The 22,339-nt window shown below is 37.8% G+C and overlaps 1 protein-coding gene across 4 annotated transcripts in view; it reads right to left on the bottom strand.

Annotated features, from left to right (window-relative positions):
* Nucleotides 1-22,339, bottom strand: part of VCAN (versican) — a 120,488-nt gene that overhangs the window by 65,267 nt on the left and 32,882 nt on the right. For 2 of the 4 annotated variants that reach the window (XM_061424332.1, XM_061424335.1), the window contains exons 6-7: nt 14,148-14,441; nt 4,597-7,557 (exon numbers count right to left, since the gene is read on the bottom strand). In XM_061424332.1, the coding sequence (XP_061280316.1) occupies nt 4,597-7,557; nt 14,148-14,441 (3,255 nt within the window). The remainder of the gene's footprint in view (nt 1-4,596; nt 7,558-14,147; nt 14,442-22,339) is intronic. The other 2 variants (XM_061424333.1, XM_061424336.1) reach the window with 1 other exon arrangement.

The following is a 22,339-nucleotide window of genomic DNA, read 5'->3' as shown; positions in this document are numbered from 1 at the left end:
TTAAAAAATGTTTTTACTTAAGAAAAAATAAAGAAATTCATTCAGAAATGAGTAAATTTTTGCTGCTTTATTCTGAATTACCCAAATGATCTCATTCTCTTTCTAGCTGTGTTCTAAGGTACATGTTACTTTAGAAACTACCACTGGGGATGAGAGAGGGGTCCCAAGAAAGTAGGGCTCCTAATATCCCCCCCGTCAAACACTAACCAGAACAGCCACTCTTTTATGCGCTCAAAATATGGAGGCCCAAGAAAGGAATCTGATCCTCTAATTAAAAATCTGAAAGCAGTTCTACATAATAAATTCTATAAAAATGTGATTTAAAAAGAATTATATAAGTAACATTACTTTTTAAAACCTGATGACTGTGCTTTCAATGGTATGAATATTGGCATTTACCCAGATATCTCCTATACTTAGAGCTAATGACCCTTATTCCTTACCCTCTCCTCAACAGCATCATATTCAGGAAATAAATATTTAGCTCTATGTACATTTCTCAAATATACAAACAAAAATGCAGATGGGATTAATCATATGGGAATTATTTCTGAATGATGTAAGCAATCAGTTCAGTTCAGTTCAGTCGCTCAGTTGTGTCCGACTCTTTGTAAGCAATAAAGTACCATAATTCTCAACAAGGAAACAGAGCAAAAGAAACTCTAATTTAGAGACCAAAATTATTTTTCTCAAAACTTCATTAATCATTAATGCCATTTCATTAATAATTTCATCAATATTTTATATTTGTTATCATTTTAGTTTCATAGTGGCTTAATACCTGTCTTACACTTAGACTGGGTAGCTAGAAATGATAAAACTAGCAAAAAAGAACACCTGACCAGCAAATAATACCAAGTGAGTCTGACAAGTAATAGGCAGTATACATGAATTTGTTTAAAATAAAAACAAATAAGTCACTTATTTTAATGTTATAACCATAAGCATTTGCATAATAATTTGTACATTCAATATCTGTAGACTTCTAAATTATTCTTTGAGTTAAAATTACAGTGTATTAGTTTTTAAAATCATTCATAATCCTGTTACACTAATTTATGACATTTCAGATGATTTCAAGGAGGAGCATTCTTTTAAAAAAGGGAAAGAGTCCAGAATTGAGCTAACTCTTCCTATGCCTTTAAACTCTATAGATTTCATGTGTGTGTGTGTGTGTGTGTGTATTAGTCACTCAGTCATGTCTAACTCTTTGCAACCCCATGGACTGTATAGCCCACCAGCCTCCTCTGGAGGAGGAATGGAATTCTCCAGGCAAGAATAGTGGAGTGGGTAGTCATTCCCTTCTTCAGGGGATCTTCCTGTCTCAAGAATTGAACCTGGGTCTCCTTCATTGCAGGCAAATTCGTTATCGTCTGAGCCATCACATGTTCACAAAGAAAACCTTTCAATAACTTTTCAAAGTGCAGGTGTGCAAATTACTCCTGAAATAGACAGGAGCCATGTTTTCAGTATCCCCTGAACCACTGTTAAACACACCCTATAGCATTTTTCAGCTCATAAAAATTTTATGAGCTGAAAAGTTCCTTCAGATTTTTTTTAACTGCTAACTACAGTTGCCCTCCGGCAACAGCACCCTGAGTTGCTATTAAGATCCATTTGAGCAAATAGAACATAAACATGTCCTGCATAGTGTGTTTTGTTTAATAGTAGTAAAAATTTTTTAAAAATCAAGATTTATGTGACTTGCTGAGAGCAGCAAAAAAATTATGAATGCCTTGGTTTAGAGTAACATGGGTGGTATTTTTGCCTACTTGAATATACAGTATATGTACAGGTCAATTTTACGTTTTTGAATAGATTTATACAAATTTGTACATGTACCAAGGATTTTCGTTTGGAAAAATGTGCCTTGATACATAAAAAGGTTGGTTTTCCAGGCACATATGTATTTTTCCTTATTAATGAACACCTGCCTTAAAACTCATTAATTTAACATCTGCTCTCAGGTTTTCCCTTTTCAGAGTGAAAAATGCTTGAAAAATTAAATTTCTCATAGAAAACAAATAAAATGAATATAAAGCAGTTGGACCTGAGTCACCACCCTCATTGTCTTATCAAGACAATAAACGGTGTTTTTAGTCTTAAGAAGGGCATATATAAAGCATACAGAAAAGACAGATAGATGCAGGGACAGGGGAGAAAAAGAGAGAGATGGAGCGAGGGAGTTAATAGATAGATACATGTTCTATTCTCATCCCTAGCCCCCTGCACCCCACTGCACTCACTGGAACCCTCTGCCAAAGAAGATAAACAATTATTCCCTTTCCTTTCTGACCCATTGTTATCAATGCTGAATGGAAATTAGTTTGAAGGCAAGTCAAGGCCACATGTTTGAAAAGTGAGATTGACACATATACACTACTATATATAAAATAGATAACTAATGAGAACCTACTGTATAGCAAAGGGAACTCCACTCAACTCTCTGTGGTGACAAAGAGGGGATATATGAATATGTATAGCTGATTTACTTTGCTCTACAGCAGAAACTAACATAGCATTGTAAAGCAACTAAACTCCAAAAAAAGAAAAGAAAAGTAAAATAAAGGTAGAAAAAAGAGGAGGAAATACCTAGTTGTGTTTCCCAGACCCAGCTGACTTAAGTTTACAATTCAGATAAAAATACACACTTTGTATAAATGGTTTATGAGTTAAAGTTACTCAGACTCTCCATTTCAAGTAGCCATTTATAAACTTAGATTTTTTTTTTTTCTGATGGCTGCCAATTCTTCCAGGGAGATTGAGTTTCACTTATCCCGTTTGGTAATTTGATTACCCTCACCTCAATGTACAGTTTCCCATTTAGAAGAGTTTTTAAATGCAGAACATGTTTTACTGCTTTATCTATCATTTGATTCAACATAGTATCTACACTAACAAGAGAGTAATCTAAGTTGGGAAAAAACTTTTGTGTAGTTAGTCATTCAAGAATTTTTTTTTTAATTCTCAAATTAAGCATTCGTAGGAATCCCTAAGCTTCTCTTCATTTCTTTCTTTTTCATAGTAATATCTTCTTGTCACTTTCCAGCCCCACTAACAGCAATCCTCATTACCACTATTTGGCAGCCTGTCTTCTCTCTCCATCTCCAGTTCCAAGAGGCAGAAGAGCAATGTAGGAGAGAAGAAATATGGTTTCCAAGAAACAGCATCATTAACAGGCAAATAATGCTCCAATCCTGACCTCATTCAACTGTATTGGAAAGTGGAGATTAATATCAATACTCTGAGAGTGTATTCTCTTCTCTGCTATTCACTGTCCCGCAGGAGCTTTTACATGGAGAAAGTTCTGGGTGGTAGAGGCCAAATTACCATCTAACTGAAAGCCAGCTGACTAGACATTAGAGCCACCTGTGTTCCCAACAAGTGCATCCCCAAGCAGGCTCATGAGTATCGCATAAATTACAAAAAATGACACCTCTTACAAAAAATGACACCTCTAGGGGAATAGCCCAACAGTAAGAGAAAAAAACCTCTCAAAAAACATTCTTCTAGCTTGACTTCTCATAGCTAGGTTAAGGAAAAACGAGCATTTATTCCTCTAATCCACACACTAAAACTAAAATACAGCAACTTAACTAAAATCGATGATCTTAACTTCTAAATTAAAAAAAGACAAACCTGAATAGATCTATTGAACTCCATATAACACGTATTCGCGATTCAGCTTACCGAATTTGGAAGATAGAGTGTACTGACCTTTAAGAAGGAATAAGTTAAGTTTAATGATAAAAATTGCAAGTATTAGTCAATGTAAAGAAACAGCTTTTAAGATTTTTGCCAGAGAGATATATAAAATACTTGAGCAGAATAAAAAGCACCATGAATATTCTTATAACTAAATCACAAAATAAATAACATTACAGCCTGGGTTTTTAGGGAACAGAGGTAATCCACTTTTTGAAACTGTATTTGATAAAATATATTACAGCATTTCCTAGAATTGAGCTAGACCTTATTTGTTCTAAATATTTACAGCTTAATGAAAATATCCAAGGACAACAGCTTGAAAATATGTTGAACTTTCTTTAAAATAAATTTAAACTGCATACCTATTACCCACCCCACAAAGTTGCATAATAAACCTGCAAATCATGGACGAGAAAAACCAAAACAAACCTCTAGATGTCTTTCTATCAGCCCGAGGGATATGCAATACGGTTTTAGCTGTCCACGGTGTAAGTACTGAAGGTTAATAGTTAAAGACCAATGAAATGTTAACACAGTCTAGTACTACACTTGAGTAGTAACACATGGAAAGACACTGAAATTAAAACATCTTGTTCTGCATGTTCTGAAGTGATGTAACAGTGATGATTTGGTTATATTAGATGACAAAGCAGGGCTTCTTATGACTTTTAAAATAAAACCATATCTAACATTCTTCCAAACTGTTTAACATATTCTTCCAATTCATGTACAAATACACAATATATGAAGCTAAAACAGAATTTTTTCACACTCCAGTTATCTTCTAATGGCAGCATTTGGCATGTTGATACTTTTTTTTCCCAAAAGTAATTTTCAAGATAAAATGCTGATTGCCTTGATTGGTATGTCTAGAAAGCAAAGACTTACCTGTCTTGTTTTCTCTGACCTCAATAATATAAACATTTATGTCAGGGTGGAATTTTGTCCCTGCTGGGGGTTCTGGAGTAGAAAATGCCTGTGGTCCGAAGGCTTCTTTGCCTTCCACAGTGGGAGGTCTCGTTGGCTGTGTAGTAGAAGTACTTGAAGTTGTGAAATATTCTCTATCAATATCTGTTTCTGTTTCCTTGGCTACAATATCCTCAAGGGTAGTGGGAGGAACACGAGATGTTGATTCTCCAATGATTACCATGTCACTGGTTGTTTCTTCATCAGGTTCTCTGTCAATGAGAGGTGGCTTCTCAGTGGAGGCTGAAGGTGTGTGAAGTCTATCTGCTGAACTGAAGGCAGCAGTGTCACTTGGAACTGTGGCTTTAACTGTTGAAAATTCTGGGAGTTCTGTGGCCTTGGGCTTTTCGAATAATCCTGAGCCTAAATCAATATAATCCAGGGATGTTTTCTCTCTTTTCTCAGTCGTGGTCTCTTCTATAAGCTGGGTAACACCAATGCTAAAAGGAGATACAAATCCCCTTGGACTGGTACCTTCTGTTTCATATTTTTGTTTAGGCCATGGACTGAAAGTTACCTTTGACCCTGTGGTTGGTGTTAGCGTTACCACTTCATCTGTTTTTGCTTTGGTGACAGCACCAGGTGGAAAAGATGTATGCTGCTCAAATTTTCCAATTGGAGTTGTTACTAAAACTGAGACTCTGTCAGAACCCATCACTGATCTGTCTTCAAAGACAGTATATGCTGACCCATCACTCTCTTGTTCATCCAAAGGTGGTGTTGTCTCCTTGGCTGTGTCAGTTGTAGAACTGGGAGGAGAAACTGGTTTCTCTGGAGTCTGTTCTTTCCAAAGAAAATCTTCTCGCGTTGCTTCTTGTGTAATTTCTGTTGTTGTTCTTACAGTCTCAGGATACATAGAAGCTTCAAAGTGAGTCTGATTAATGACACGTATGTCTTGAGAAGGTTCGCCTAGAACTTCACCTTCTGATGGAATGGAAGGTACCAACACTCCCCATTCTGTCTTGGGGATTACAGGAAGAGGAATGGTATGGGAAGTGTCTACATAAGTAGTAGGCTCCTGGGTGCTACTATAATTAACAAAGGTTGACCCTTCCACATCTGAAGGGTGTGCAAATTGAGGGACAGTAGACAAAGGCTTAGAGACATCCACATCTTCTCCTTCATCCAAAGCACTTCCCTCTATGGTTGCATGAGTAACTCGGACTTCTGCGCTTGTAAAAGGTGGAACTCTTTCTTCAGTTATAGAATCTCTCAAAGTAGACTTTTCTGTGGTAGCAATTGATGTAGTTGGCTGAAATCTAACTGTGAATTTTTCATGGTCTGTTGTGTCTTCCTCAGTAAACTCCTCTAGTGGCCTTTGAGTACTACCTGGGATACGAGTGAATTCATCTCTTCCATCTTCAGTAAGACTTGGCATTTCTTTATCCTTACCACTCACTCCCGTGGTGGTGATTAAGGCAGGGGGCAATTTTGGAGAGCCTACATGTTCTGTGGACCCTAAAGGTTTTGATGTTGTATTATCTTCATCCAATGACCATTTTGATACAGTAACCACCTCCACATTTAAAGTGCTCTGGATCAAATGCACGGTTGTAATACCCTCCTCATACTCTGTGGTATCTTGATAGCCATCTGTTTCTAATCCACTTGGAGTTGTAAAGTCTTCCTCCACATCTGTTGCCTCTGTTGGTGTCACGCCTGGCTTTGTCGTTGTCATCAGTGCTGGGGATTCAAAAGATTTGGTCATTCCCACTGAATACTCGGTATGATGAATTTGCTCTGGGGAAGCTGTAGGGAACTTCATTCCAGAGAAGCCTTCTTCCTCGATTTTTTCTATAGATGAATCTTTGGTGATCTTTTCCTGTATTTCATCATTGGTGTAAGTAACTGTTCTCATCGCTGGTCTTAGAGTTTCTGTTCTTTCTCTTCCTGTTCGTGGAGTGGGAGAAATAACTGTGGATGTCCCCTCGACTAATCTTTTATCACCAGAATAAGGAAACAATTCTACTTCTGTATGATGCTGTGATGGGAAAGGTGTGGTGGACACATACTGGCCAAGAAAACCTTCAGTTATCCTGCCATGAGTCTGTTTCTCTTGCCTGTGGTCCATGGGCGACCCATCACTGTCAGGTGAGACAATCGTTGATGCGGAGACTGACTCCACATCCTCTAGTTGACCGCGGGTGGTGTCTTCTGAAGTCTTTGACACTGTAATGACCTCAGGTATTTGGCTAAAGATCGAGGTACTCTGACCCGATCTAACTGTAGATGTTCTATCTTCACCATCACCTTCTCTCAAGGTGAATCCATAGTGGCTTGTGGTCACTGATTCAGAGACTGTGCTTATTGCTTTCTTTTCAGTTTTTGATTCCAGGGTCATCGTTGTAGATACAAATGGTGTCACAGTTACAGTGAATTCCTTAGAAGGAATGTGCTTTGAGATTTCCATAGATGTTACCAAGGGACCCACTTCTATTTGTTCAATTTGTGTAACTGAATCTTTTATTTGCAGATCTTCCTTCACACCAGCCCATGAATCAGGAGCATGATGGGAAACGACAGTTGTACTTTGGGGCACTTCTTCCTTAATTTCAGATACGTCTGGCTCTCCAAGAGGTCCTGAAGCGGAAGGTGAGTAATAGTCCATATCCCAAGGCTTCTTCGTACTTCCATCAGGTGGCAGTGATTCTGTGGCTGATCTGTGGGTACTAGTTAGAGGCTGAACTGTGGATTTCTGTTCAAAATTGACAATATTTCCTATAGGAGGGACCTTTGTTGTAATGACAGGTAATTCAGTGATTAAAGGGACGATTGGTGTCATTCTGTCCAGTCCCATTTGTAGTTCTTCCAATAAAGTGGGTGAGACAGTTTCTGCAAGCATATTCAGTTCGATGGTTGTAGCCTCTGATATATTCTGTTTAGCTAGAAAAATAATTTCAAAGAGTTGATTAGACAAGTCACTGATAAAAGTTGTACGTCCAGTGTTTGTTAAGTGCTGTGTGTAATTTGGAGTGACCCAAAAGTGTTTTGTGATGGAGGGGAGTCTAAAAACTATACTTAACCCAAAGACAGACACTAAACATTTAATCATCACAAAAGACTGTTCTTAGTTAACGAACGTGAATATTATGTAGTTTTCAGATAAGAAGTTCAAAAAACAAATGCAGAGCTTGGAAACAGTAGGCACATTATTTCTCAGAAACTGCAGCACCAACTTGAAGTTTAGTAGGAGAACTCAATACTACTATTCTGTCTCTAGCTACATAATGTCTCCAGGGAGAGGGAGTGCCTCAGATTGCAAAATAACAAAAAAGCCACATCAAATGTACCCAAGTTACATATCAACGATTACATGGTCCATACTGTGGAAGCTTTCATAAAAACAGGATATTAAACGTTTTAACACCACTTGTTGCTTGATCCCAGGTGTTGGACATTTGTCTTCATGTTCCTTTCAACTCTACAGGGTAGCCTTGTTTATAATAAATACTAAAATGCCTCTGGCAGAGGCTGCTTGGCCTTTGTTGTAGTTCTACATCTTGTTCTATGTTCAACACGATATGTTTATAACTCTTACGAGTCTTGGGTCCAGGCTTACTTTCAGCAGGAAATGCAAACAGAGAACAGGAAGTAAAGTACCCACATGATATATTTTAGCTCTGTAATTACAAATCACTGGAAACAACCCTGAGCATCAGAAAGAATGGGCTCAGGCAATAAAAAGTAACATGTCATCATAAAATGCTACATTATAACGCCTCCAGATTTACAGAGAATGGCCTGGCCTGTTGAAAGAAATATAAGTTGTGTATAAAAATGACAGTGTTGTAGATAGGATTCCATCTCACCATAAAGAAAATGCAGTAGTTAGGCACATAAAGATTTTGTCTTTTAAAAAATACTCAAGATTTTCAAAAATCAAAAACTGCCACTAGCCTCAGAAGGAACTGATCTGAGGACATCTGTGGTCACTGCTTTGCTAAGTTGTAAAATCTGTAGTATCTATAATATCTTGTGGCCTACTCTTAATAATCCCCAAACCAGAGTCCTTGGAAGACAAAACTGGTTGATTACTTTTGAGCGCCATCTACTCTGTCAAAACGTAATGATATTAGGGCACTGAAACTGCTCTGTGTGATAAGAGAATGGCAAAGACATGTCATTATATATTTGTCCAAATTCAACCCAAATGTTGAATGTACAACACAAAGAGTGAGCCCTAATGTAAACTACAGACTTTGGGTGATTATGTTGCATCCATGTGGGTTCATTGGTCTAATAAGTGTGTCATTCTGATGGGGATGTTGACAATGGGTGAGGCTGTACATGAGTGTGGACAGGGCGTATGTGGGAAATCTTGGAATGTTCCACTAAATTTTACTGTGAACTTAAAACTATTAAATAAAGCCTATTTTAAAAATTTAATGATAAAATGATGTGATTTCGTTGTAAATCAGACTTGAGCTGTAACAGACTCCTCATTTTTTTTGGTCTGGTATGAGCTATTATTAGTTGTGCTCATTTCCTGGACCATTTTAAAGCCCAGATTCATTAATATTATACAAAAACTTGGTGACCATTTCATTATGCTGTATTTTAAAATTCTTTAGTCTGTCACTATTTGTCCCTTTATCTTAAAACTAAACAATAAAAAAAAAAAGAATTAGACTCTTCAAAAACATGTTCAATAACGTTTCTTCCCCCCTTTTTTAAAGAAAGCTTTTTCTGCAGTCATTTCCTGGAGGAAGCTTTGGTCTATTTTGATTGACATGGACAACTTAAGGAACCAAAGTGAGGTTGACTATTTTTCTTTTCATTCAATTCTCTATCCTCTGAAATTCCATAACTGTTACCTCATTTAACTGCCAGATATCATGTTTGTTTTATAACTGCATTCTTTAGGGAAGCAGTAAAATGTACATACAGAGAAAGTTCCCAAGGAAACATAATATAAACACTTGGTACACTGCATATTAGAGAAAGTTCAATCATATTGTTATTAATAACAACACAAAAGCTAATTTTGCTTTTTCCCTCTGAGTATTTCCATGGCTGAAAAAATTCACTTAAAAGGAGGTGATAACTGCCTGAGAGCCAAAACAGGGCCTGTGAATCAGGTCTTCCTAATGTTCCAACCCAATTTGTATGCCAGCAACTTTCTACAGTACTATGAAAATACTTTTCATATCAGTTTAAAAACGAAAGACTCAGATTTCAAAAACGACATGACTGTATGTCATTATCAGTTGGTATTGTGCTGTTTGATGCTGTCTTCCTCTAGGCCTGAAACATAGTCATATGACGGTAGTGTGTCTCAGAATCTCCTTTACAAAGCTACATGACTTTGTTTTCAGAACAAGGGTTTTTAATGAGAGCCCCGTTTAAGGGTCTGCTTATAATTAAGCTGATTAATTCTACTATTTGGAATGGAAAACCTCAGACTTCCTTTTGGGGTTGGGTTACTTTTTCATCAACTTAACAGATGATTTCCATCACAACTCAGTGTATCTGAGCATCTGCGCCACTTGTTTCAACCCTTCCAAAAAAAAAAAAAGGAACTAATTTAAAAAAAATAAAAACACAAATATCTACAAAGAAATAACATAAGAATAAATACCAGTGTATTAATGATGACTATTACAAAAGTGAAAACACAACTCCAGATTTTTCTGAAAGTGTCTCTCCACAAGAATTCACGTGGAGAAGTTTTTGTCCTGGAAAACTACCACTGTCCCTTCTTCAGCTTCATTATCGAGGAAGCCAACAGAAAGCAGCAGGCTTCTTTTCCCACAAAAGCTCCCCTCGAACATTTGCAGCTGTTTGCCACACAGATGTTTCACATCACTGTACTTATGGTATTTTATATCCTATGGACTATCTTCTCCAGTGCTTCTATTGTGAGACACAAGGCAGATTTTCCTAATGAAATATGAAAATCCTATTAGCAGCACGATAGTCGATTTAACTTATAGCCATACTTGCCTTTATTATAGGGAAATGACTAGATATTCAGAAAGTTGATTTGGGGTTCATGGTTGCAGAAAGAGTAATGGTCAGAACCGCGGGATCAGAATTCAAAGTAATATTTAAAGTTTTATGAGTGATTGAATGCCAACCGATTCAAATTCAATAAAGAGAAAACATTTCAGAAAGGCCAGTTACGGAAGGATAAGTTTTGACACCTATGGTCAGATTATGATCTAGGGTGCAGAAAAGATAACAAGCTGATCATAGGTTAGAAGGGCAGATCAATTGTAAAAGTGAACAAATACATAAGAAAGACGTCATAGGAAATGGTGGGTATTTATTTAGTCTTCTTTAGACCACTGTCTTTAGCTCCAAGCTTAACTGAACAGAGGGGTGTGAAAAACAATGAAGGTTCAAAGCAAGATGGCATAGGTGATTAGAGGCCTAGAAATTAAAATTTCAAAACAAGGAAATTGTTTCAGCTGAAGGAGACACTGAGGGACAACTGAACAATTGTGTTCAATAGTAGAAATGCTGTTATTTAGAATTTGGTTTCCAACTTGAGAAGGAAAGATGGACTCGGATTCTAATGCAAAGGATTTAGATAATGAAGAAAACAATCTGAGAGTGATAATAATAGGATATTGGAATGTGTTTTCTAGGAAACATTCCCTGTCTTCCTCTCCTGGAGATCTTTAATCATATTAAATGAGAGGTTATCACGAGTCTTTAATGGTTTTGATTCCCTTAAATTTGGGGAGCATGCATGAACCTTCAGAACACTGCATAACTCTACTTCGCAAAACTTGCTTAACTCTGAGGTCAAAGAAGAATGAAAAGTGCACAATTTAATCAAGGGGAAACCAGCAGGAAGACTGTATTTCACAAGGACATTAATATACTTGTTTTTCAAATCTGTTTGACAAGAACAGATTCTAATTCTATTTATCATTGGCCATTGTTAATGTTCTATTCAGTGATTTCAGAAGGAAGAGGGAATTATAGCAAAGTGAGATTTGGTATTGTTTATTCACCATGAAGTGGCCTTAAAAACACTTTTGACATTTGGTAAAAGCAAACAAGAAAAATATGGTTATATTTCTAAATTCTTCTACTTAACCAACTAGCTGTACATCCCTGACATCACTTTTGGAATTTGTCCTTAAGGTCACAATTCTTATCAACTTTAACCCTATAGATTTAGTCATGACTCAACTCTATGGGAAACTACAGCAGGCAAGTCATTTTGAGAATATTTTTCAAATTTAAAAAAATGTATATGTTTTAAAAAGAATCTTTTAAAAATGAATTCGAAATTTGAGGAGGGTGTTGGCATTATGTGTTAAGGAAGGCTTTTATGTATGACTAAACTTTGAGTATGGTAGAGTCTTAGGGAAGAACTAAATAAGAAATCTAGTCTTTAGCTTAACTGGGGTAAAAAACAAAAATTTGAATCTATTATATCTGCAAGTTATATATTTCCAAGTTATATAGATTCAAATGAATTAGGGAGAAAAAAGAAGACCTAAACTTTCAAATTTTATTCACGTTTTATACAGATGTTTTAGTAGGTGGTTATTCTACTTGAATCTAAGTATCTTGTTATTTTGTACCTTCATGTGAATTCCTTATTTAAATAAATAATTTAAAACACATCAGGATGAATTCTTTGGGGCTATAGACAGGCTTTGTTTGACATTTTTCTCTCACAGAGAACAAAAATGTTTAAAAGTTTTCTAGTGCCAGGTTTATAAAGCACAAGAAAATAAAATCAAACAAGGATAATTCAACTCCTTCCTGAATTTAACTTCTCTAACCCACCTGTTCCCTCCCCTCCCCAATACACACACAAAAATTTGATTTTCTCCTTTAATCACACCAGTCACTTAACATAAAACTGATTTTAAAGCTTGAACTACTTGAAAATATTCCTGGAACTACTGTTATGGGTATGTGGCTTAAAAGAATGATATCTCCCTACTTCTGGGGATAAGGTTTGGCTATTACTGTTGTTGTTTTGTTTGTTTTCCTGAAAATGATCAAGACTTTTCCTGTAGTTTCAGGGCCTAAGAACAAAAACAAATAATTCCAAAGGCTTTTCGTGGCCAGCTTGTATTGCACTGATACACAACACATGGCTTTAACACTCAGAAAGTTGAGTTTACAGGAGGAGATCCAAACAGAAATACCTTAGCTGGGAGATAGCAGGATATGAAATTACACCTTTCCATTGCACTAACAATCTATTCTCCTGACTACTCAGATATCCCACTTCTGTGTCTTTTTGGTTGATGAAGAAAGTCTGTATATTTAGAAGCCAATTACAAAATAAGCTAGTGTATTTTTGACTCATTTCAGTTACTGTTGACCTTCTGTATCCACGGGTTCCATATTTGAAGATTCAACCAAGTTCTGATTAAAAAAAAAACAAAAAAAACTCCAGGAAGTTACAAAAAGCAAGACTTGAAATTGTTGTGTGCTAGCAACTACTTACATAGTTGATATTATATCCCATTACACAGTATAGCTTATGTATGTAATTCTGGTATCCCTGAGGGCCCTAGGAGCAATCTCCCATGGATACTGAGGGGATGACTGTATGTATTGCTAAAACAATACATATATTGAAAACTTAGTAAAAAAAATTCTCACTAATTCAATATAATATGGCTCCATCTTGAACACACTAAAGGTCACCAAAATTTCTAGCAGATCTTTGTTTGGCTAGCATAATACAGATCCTACAGTAAACATCACAGTGAGGCTCTGGATTAGTTGCTTGTTTAATTAAGCATTCTACAAGCATGACACTATGGTATGTGACTAGTGCTAAAGTAATTTAAGGACATGTAAAAATTAAATATATCATTAATGTTGAGAAATGTTACTTCAAATCCATTTTAAGTTATTTTAAATCCATACTTAACTGAAGGTAGCCTATTTATGTTAGAGCTTGCCAAAAAACATATACTGTATTTAATATGATACTAGAGCATTAGAAGGAACATATTTCCATTATATGAGATAAACTGAGATAAAATGAAATTTTTACTTATAGCATGGTTCATTTTTAGGTATTATCCATGTCAGCTCCAAGTACTCACCTGCGGTTACTGAAATTTAAATCCTCTGCTATTTGAAAGAAAGGGTGATACCAAACAAAGAGGGAAAAAAACAGAACTCAGGGATTCAACTCAGCCATGACTGGCCCCAGCATTATAATAGCGCCAACAATCCAATTGCATTGAAGGACTGCAATTAATATAAAACAAGTGCTCAGAAACATGTTCTGTGCAATGCAGCACAGTTAAGGCCTTTGCCTGACATTTTTTCATCCTCTCTAAAAACCATTTGTCTAACTTGTTTTAACCATATCACTGCTGTTTCATTTCCTTGTTTTTGAGAGTCACTGAACTGTTTCCATTCCGTGCACACAATGCAAGACATGGAATCATTCCAATGGCTAGTTGAACATCAATTGCATGCCTTCGAAGCTTTTTTTTTTTTTTTAAACTAGAATGTTTTAAAAGGTATCAAACACTTACGTTTAAAGCAGTAGGCATCAAATCTGCTATCAGGGGGAGGGAAGCCTGTCTGGTTCTCAAAACGATACAGGGTTCTCACCCCAAGTAAACCACCTCCACACTGGGCCCTGGCCACAGTCACAGGGTGGCGAACGCTGGCGTCCAACAGCCACCCGTAATCACACCGGTCGAAGCCGTTCCTCCACGCTGCTTGGAGCTCCCCCACGGTCGCCAGGCGGGCGTCCTGGGTTTTACACTCTTCTCCAGCTTCCTCAAAGGTGAACTTGTTGGGAGCAGTGATGTGGAACACATCACCTGCAATAAGAAGGAGAAAAAAGGGTCTAAAGTTTACTCTTGTATTTTCCTGTTTATAGGAGTTGGGGAAAAGCACACCATTCTTTTCTTATAGTGAGGAATCATCTTCTGATATTTACAGCAGAAAACTCAGTTTCCTAATTTTGTTATTATTAATATTAGTGTATTATAAGAAGTAACACAATAAACACACACCAGAAACGTTTCATTTTATATACATACATTGCCTAGTTCATAGAAGCAGTCATTTGATAATACAGTTACAATAGATTCTTTGAAGTAAACAAACTTTTCCAATTGATTCTTTGATTTACTGTCCAGGAAATGGGTTTTCTCTCCATGAAAGAGGCTGTGGTGTACTTATTAACATTGCATGCCGGAAAGAGAAAGCTGCACTGAAATGTCTTTGAGGTCATTTTTCTTTGTTTATCCTAAAATCAAATAGCAATTTTCTGACTCTCTCATCCATTTCTGCCATCAGAATGGATTAACTCCCAGCAAAGCAAACAACAAAACAAGACTTCCAAGGTTTGAAGACGGGGGAGGGAAAGGGGCAGAATGGAATGCAGTTTCCTGCTTTTCTGTCCTAGGCACAGGGCTGCTTTGAGAGTTACGCAGGTCATGGCCTGCCCTTGGGCAGGGCTGAGGATGTATGAGGACCAATATCAGCTCCCAGTCAACCAGCCAAAGAGACCAAAAGTCCCCCTGGAAGAAGGGGCACCCTTTTTTTTACTTGCTCTGCCCAAGGTGGATACCGTTTGAAATCCGTCTGCCTTTCCGGTTCCCACAAAGGTACCATAAGGGGCTCTAACTAGGTTGGGGAAATTTTCATGTTTATTTATTGATTAACAAAGAAAGGCTGAACATTTCCTTTGTTCATCACATTAGGCTCAATTAGACCCAATTAGTATGCTCATTATCACTTAACATGTCACAGTAAAATATTCTGGAAATGCCAAAGCGTTTGTTAAATTGGAATGTTACTTGTGTAACGTAACAACTGGCTGAAATGAATGCAATGTGAATTAAATGATGCTTTTCACAAGTGGCTAAAAGACAAAGGTAGAATTAGAGAAGACCTAAGCAAATAGAGCAGGCAGGATGAGGAGTACAAAATGAGGTAGAGAGGTAGCTAAAATATCGAGAGCCCATTTTTATAGCAGCCATGGGTCCTGCTTCCATTTCATTGAGACTTGTCTTTGATTCTATGATCTATCAGACACAAGAGCTCTCATGATCTGGATCTTCACCTCACTAAATCCAGATGTAACAAGTTATTGTTTAAAATGAATAGAGCCATTACTCCATGTGTGAGTGTCATAACTTTATAAAACCAGAAAATTACAGTCAGGAGAAAAAGGTCAAGTCACCCACATCAGCTCTTCTCACTACAAATCTAAAAACGCTGCCAATGAAACGAGGACAAATCCCAATACGAGCTATTTGATGAAGAAAAAGAAAAATGACTTTTACCTGACTGCAAAAAGTAAGGCAGAGGTGAGAATGGGGTTTTGTCCTTAATAATCTAGGCTGGCAAAGGACAGCAATCTCAAACCCAAAAATACACTGAAAGAACAAAGGCCCCCCTCATTCCTAGAATGTCATCCTTCCTAGTAGGTTTTAAAATTGTAAGGTCATAGTACCAGTTGCATAGCACGTATTCAATAATTTGTTAAGGTTCTTACTCAGAAAAAAGGTGCCCTTTTTCCTTCCATCCTTCCCAAGCAGCACATTAAAGAGTGCTCCCTCGGCTGCAGTGCTCTGGGTAGCTGCCATCTGGGACAGGAGATTCATCTCGCCTGTGGATCTGGCTCAAAGCAATGGGCTACATACAGTCCATGGGGTCGCATAAGAGTCAGACACTACTTAAGTGACTAAATAACAAGAAAATAACAACAAAACCTGGGGGAAGGCAGGCAGACAGACCGTGTGGCCCCAAGCAGCCTCAGCAGCCTTATTCACCTGAGCATTACTCTTGCATTTGGCCTGAAAGCAATGGAAGTGTGAAAGAGGGCAGCCTGCCAGCACGCTTCCCTCCAAGGTGGAACCCTTGGGTTTGTTATTACAGCTGGAATATCAATTTTGTTGCCTTCGTTTCCTGTATGGTGAGGTGCTTCTACATGGAGGCAAGAGTACTGTTCCTTTTCAGTAACTGATCAGACAACCAGAGCAAGGCAGAGAAATAAATTAAATGAGTAAACCTCTGCTTCTCCAAACAGCGACTTTCGCCCACATGATGAGGGAAATCAACTTCTCCAAATACAGCCAGACCAAAGGGCTAATGAAGAAAAATGACAGCATGATTTTCTGGATAACTTGTTTCTCTGTTTTAAGTAGCAAACACGTTTGGGGTATTAACGGAAGGAAAGGTTTCGGTAGGTGCTGGCAGGTTAAAAAAATACCCTTATTATTATCAAATCAATAAAGATCTACTTATAGAACTTTTCATTAAAAACTCTTATTAAGTCTGACTTTATATTAAATTAATTATTTAATTCACTTGTTTGGGGTATACAGTATCTATCTCTCCAAGCTCCAAAAAATAATGATTTTATTTAAGTATAAGTTCTGTTATTCCCCTGTTTTCCTTTTCATTTGTATGTAAAAACTTTTCAAACATTGCAAATTAAATTTAAAAAAACTTATTGAAAGTGATGTCATCATTGGGTTTCAAGTAATCAGATGAAAAAAGGAAGATTTAACTAGCATTAATGTGACTTAAGGTGAGAATCAAAACAACTCATCTATAAAGATCCATATGTGTGGCCCATCATTATACACGGCATAATTGTTGTTTGATTTTAAAATAATAAAAAAAGTTACTTTAACTCTGTTGCAAAAAATAGTGTCTAAGCCTTTCTAAATCATAATTGTTTAACATAAACATTGCCTTGTCTATTTCATAATTCTAATGATACAGTGAAGTATCCATACTACGGAACTATCTTACTGAGTCTAGAAGCTTTTAGAACTGACACTCAATCTCTACCAAAAGAAACTAAGTTAAATGTCTAAATTGTGACCTTTCTATGTAACAACCTCAAAATATTAATGTCAGACATCTAATACTGTTCTCAAATGTGCCAGAATATCCCAGCATCAGTTTCATATACTAAAACCCAAAGAAAAAAAAGGTAAATTAAAGGGTAATACACAGATAGCAATCACTGAATTAATTCATATTCCTAAGTATTTTTGATTTCTAAGTAGTCTTGATTTCTAAGACATCTGTTTTTAGTTTTTATTGATATTACTAAAATAATCTCCTGTCAAGTCCTTTTTGATTCACAAGCTACCTGGATTTAGACAATTTTAGACATTATGTTGGAGAAGGCAGTGGCACCCCACTCCAGTACTCTTGCCTGGAAAATCCCATGGGCGGAGGAGCCTGGTGGGCTGCAGTCCATGGCGTCGCTAAAAGTTGGACATGACTGAACAACTTCACTTTCACTTTTCACTTTCCTGCACTGGAGAAGGAAATGGCAACCCACTCCAGTGTTCTTGCCTGGAGAATCCCAGGGATGGGGGAGCCTGGTGGGCTGCCGTCTATGGGGTCGCACAGAGTCAGACACGACTGAAGTGACTTAGCAGTAGCAGCAGCAGACATTATGTATTTAATCTAACATAATATAAATGTAGATGATTTGTTGTTTAAATCAGAATTAACCTATTAAAAGCTTTACCACTGAGCTTCCCGGGCAGCTCAGTGGTAGAGAATCCACCTGTAATGCAGGAGATGTGAGCTCAATCCCTGGATCTGGAAGATCCCCTGGAGGAGGAAATGGCAACCCACTCCAGTATTCTTCCCTAAAAAATCCCGTGGACACAGCAGCCTGGTGGACTACTGTCCATGGGCCTGCAAAGAGTTGGACACGACTAAGCGTCTAAGCTAGTACACAACCAAATAAAAGCTTATTGCTGAAGATGTGTATTGGGAAGATTATTAACGTATAGTCCAAGTTCTAAAAATACAATTTCTAAAAATGCCTTATACAAAAAACTGATAATCCCTGAAACATGACTAGGTATCCAACGAAAATAGGCTTTGTGGACGGCATTTGGAAAACAAATACATACAAGTCATCTGACAGGTTTCATTTCTGTAAGACTTCTCAGAGCAGGTAATATTATAGAATTTACTGCGAGTTTCTATAAAGAAGTCAGGATTTTTAAACCTTTTGACCATTTGAGGAAAAGAATAATCTCCTTTCCTCATAGAAGACTAACTAGTAGTCCACGGATCTATTTCTTGAAGCAAATTGGACTAAACTGCCCTAGAGACATGTATGGCAGCAGCGTGAACACCCTCTTCCAATAACACAAGAGAAGATTCTACACATGGACATCACCAGATGGTCAACACTGAAATCAGATTGATTATATTCTTGCAGCCAAAGATGGAGAAGCTCTATACAGGCAGCAAAAACAAGACCGGGAGCTGACTGTGGCTCAGATCATGAACTCCTTATTGCCAAATTCACACTTAAATTGAAGAAAGTAGGGAAAACCACTAGACCATTCAGGTATGACCTAAATCAAATCCCTTACAATTATACAGTGGAAGTGACAAATAGATTCAAGGGATTACATCTGATAGACAGAATGTGTGAAGAACAATGGATGGAGGTTTGTGACATTTTACAGGAGACAGGGATCAAGACCATCCCAAAGAAAAAGAAATGCAAAAAGGCAAAATGGCTGTCTGAAGAGGCATTACAAATAGCTGTGAAAAGAAAAGAAGTGAAAGGCAAAGGAGAAATGGAAAGATATATCATTTGAACGCAGAGTTCCAAAGAATAGGAAGGAGAGATAAGAAAGCCTTCCTCAGTGATCAGTGCAAAGAAATAGAGGAAAACAATGGAATAGGAAAGACTAGAGATCTCTTCAAGAAAATTAGAGATACCAAGGGAACATTTCATGCAGACGGGCTCAATTAGGACAGAAATTGATGGACCTAACAGAAGCAGAAGATATTAAGAAGAGGTGGCAAGAATACACAGGAGAATTGTACAAAAAAGAGGTTCACGACTGAGATAATCATGATGGTATGATCACTCACCCAGAGCCAGACATCTTGGAATGCAAAGTCAGATGGGCCTTAGGAAACATCACTACGAACAAAGCTAGTGGAGGTGATGGAATTCCAGTTGAGCTATTTCAAATCCTGAAAGATGATGCTGTGAAAGTGCTGCACTCAATACGCCAGCAAATTTGGGAAACCCAGCAGTGGCCGCAGGACTAGAAAAGGTCAGTTTTCATTCCAATTCCAAAGAAAGGCAATGTCAAAAAATGCTCAAACTAACACACAATTGCACTCATCTCACACGCTAGCAAAGTAATGCTCAAAATTCTCCAAGCCAGGCTCCAACAGAACATGAACTGTGAACTTCCAGATGTGCAAGCTCGATTTAGAAAAGGGCGAGGAACCAGAGATCAAATTGCCAACGTCTGCTGGATCATCGAAAAAGCAAGAGAGTTCCAGAAAAACATCTATTTCTGCTTTATTGACTATGCTAAAGCCTTTGACTGTGTGGACCACAACAAGCTGTGAAAAATTCTTAAAGAGATGGGAATACCGGATCACCTGACCTACCTCATGAGAAATCTGTATGCAAGTCAGGAAGCAATAGTTAGAACTGGACATGGAATAACAGACTGGTTCCAAATTGGGAAGGGAGTATGTCAAGGCTGTATATTGTCACCCTCCTTATTTAACTGATATGCAGAGTACATCATGAGAAAGGCTGGATTGGAAGAAACACAAACTGGAATCAGGATTGCCAGGAGAAATATCAATAACCTCAGATATGCAGATGACACCACCTTTATGGCAGAAAGTGAAGAGGAACTAAAAAACCTCTTGATGAAGGTGAAAGTGGAGAGTGAAAAAGTTGGTTTAAAGCTCAACATTCAGAAAACAAAGATCATGCCATCTGGTCCCATCACTTCATGGGAAATAGATGGGGAAACAGTGGAAACAGTGTCAGACTTTATTTTTCGGGCTCCAAAATCACTGCAGATGGTGATTGCAGCCATGAAATTAAAAGACGCTTACTCCTTGGAAGGAAAGTTATGACCAACCTAAATAGCATATTCAAAAGCAGAGACACTACTTTGCCAACAAAGGTCCGTCTAGTCAAGGCTATGGTTTTGCCAGTAGTCATGTATGGATGTGAGGTTGGACTGTGAAGAAAGCTGAGCGCCGAAGAATTGATGCTTTGGAACTGTGGTGTTGGAGAAGACTCTTGAGAGTCCCTTGGACTGCAAGGAGATCCAACCAGTCCATTCTAAAGGAGATCAGTCCCAGGTGTTCTTTGGAAGGAATGATGCTAAAGCTGAAGCTCCAGTACTTTGGCCACCTCATGCGAAGAGTTGACTTATTAGAAAAACTCTGATGCTGGGAGGGATTGGGGGCAGGAGGAGAAGGGGACACAGAGGATGAGATGGCTGGATGGCATCACTGACTCGATGGACATGAGTCTGAGTGAACTCAAGGAGTTGGTGATGGACAGGGAAGCCTGGCGTGCTGCAATACATGGGGTCGCAAAGAGTTGGACATGACTGTGCAACTGAACTGAACTGAACTGAGACAGCGTATTAAGCAGAGACATTACTTTGCCAACAAAGGTCCATCTAGTCAAAACTATGGTTTTTTCAGTACTCATGTATGGATGTGAGAGTTGGACTATAAAGAAAGCTGAGCGCTGAAGAATTGATGCTTTTGAACTGCGGTATTGGAGAAGACTCTTGAGAGTCCCTTGGACTGCAAGGAGATCCAACCAGTCCATCCTAAAGGAAATCAGTCCTGAATATTCATTGGAAGGGCTGATGCTGAAGCTGAAACTCCCATACTTTGGCCACTTGATGCAAAGAACTGACTCATTTGAAAAGACCCTGATGCTGGGAAAGATTGAACATGGGAGAGAAGGGGATGACAGAGGATGAGATGGTTGGATGGCATCACCGACTCAATGGACATGAGTCTGAGTAAACTCCGGGAGTTGGTGATGGACAGGGAGGCCTGGCGTGCTGCAGTCCATGGGGTTGCAAAGAGTCGGACATGACTGAGCGACTAACTGAGAGACATGTATGTTTCAATCAAGAAGAAGAATCTCAGTTGAGCCATAACAATGATAACTCAGCACATATTAAGTTTCTCATATCCTATGTGTTAGCCTGTCCACGACAGAAACACAGTATATAGACAAGGTAATCAGAATCAAAGCAGGAACCAAAAAAACAAAAACAAAGGTCATATGAAGTCCACTGCCTACCAAGGCTGTGTCAAAGCCTGTAAATGAGCAGAAGAAGCTGGACCAGAGCAGAGACCCTGATGGTGTCCAGGACCACATGTAAGGTGAACACGTAAGTGTCCAAGTGTAATAACAATCATTTGCTCTTGACAGCAGATAAAATGTAAGGAAAGAAATACACAAAATATCCTTTATACACAAAGCAATGCACGAGTTAATGTAAAATGTGAAGTTAAGTTGTCCTAAGTAAGAATTTACTGACATGCATATATATATATATACATTCTTATTAGTACAACACATAAACTATAATGTAGAACAGAGGATTTCACAAAAGGGATAATTTGCATGCTCATATGGTAAACATATATGCAGTAGCTTAACCTCTGTTTTTCCAAAATATCAAGTTAAATGCTGTGACTTTAAACTATTCCTGTTTTTCCAACTTTCTAGGGATGCCCTAGAAGAAATTGGAAGACATTGCTGGTGAGACTTTAATATCTGGTGACATTCTACAAACTAAATTCATCTTAATTACAGGAATTAACATCATCAAAAATAATACTTAAATTTGAAAAGTAACTGCTAAAAGACTCCCTGGAAAGTGGATGATGCGTGTTCTTTTTCCACACTTTTGATTGCTAA

The sequence above is a fragment of the Bos javanicus genome, chromosome 7 (genome assembly GCF_032452875.1).
Source record: "Bos javanicus breed banteng chromosome 7, ARS-OSU_banteng_1.0, whole genome shotgun sequence".
Lineage (NCBI taxonomy): Eukaryota > Metazoa > Chordata > Mammalia > Artiodactyla > Bovidae > Bos > Bos javanicus.
Note: the sequence above shows the minus strand (reverse complement) of the source record. Positions and strands in the feature narration are given on the sequence as shown.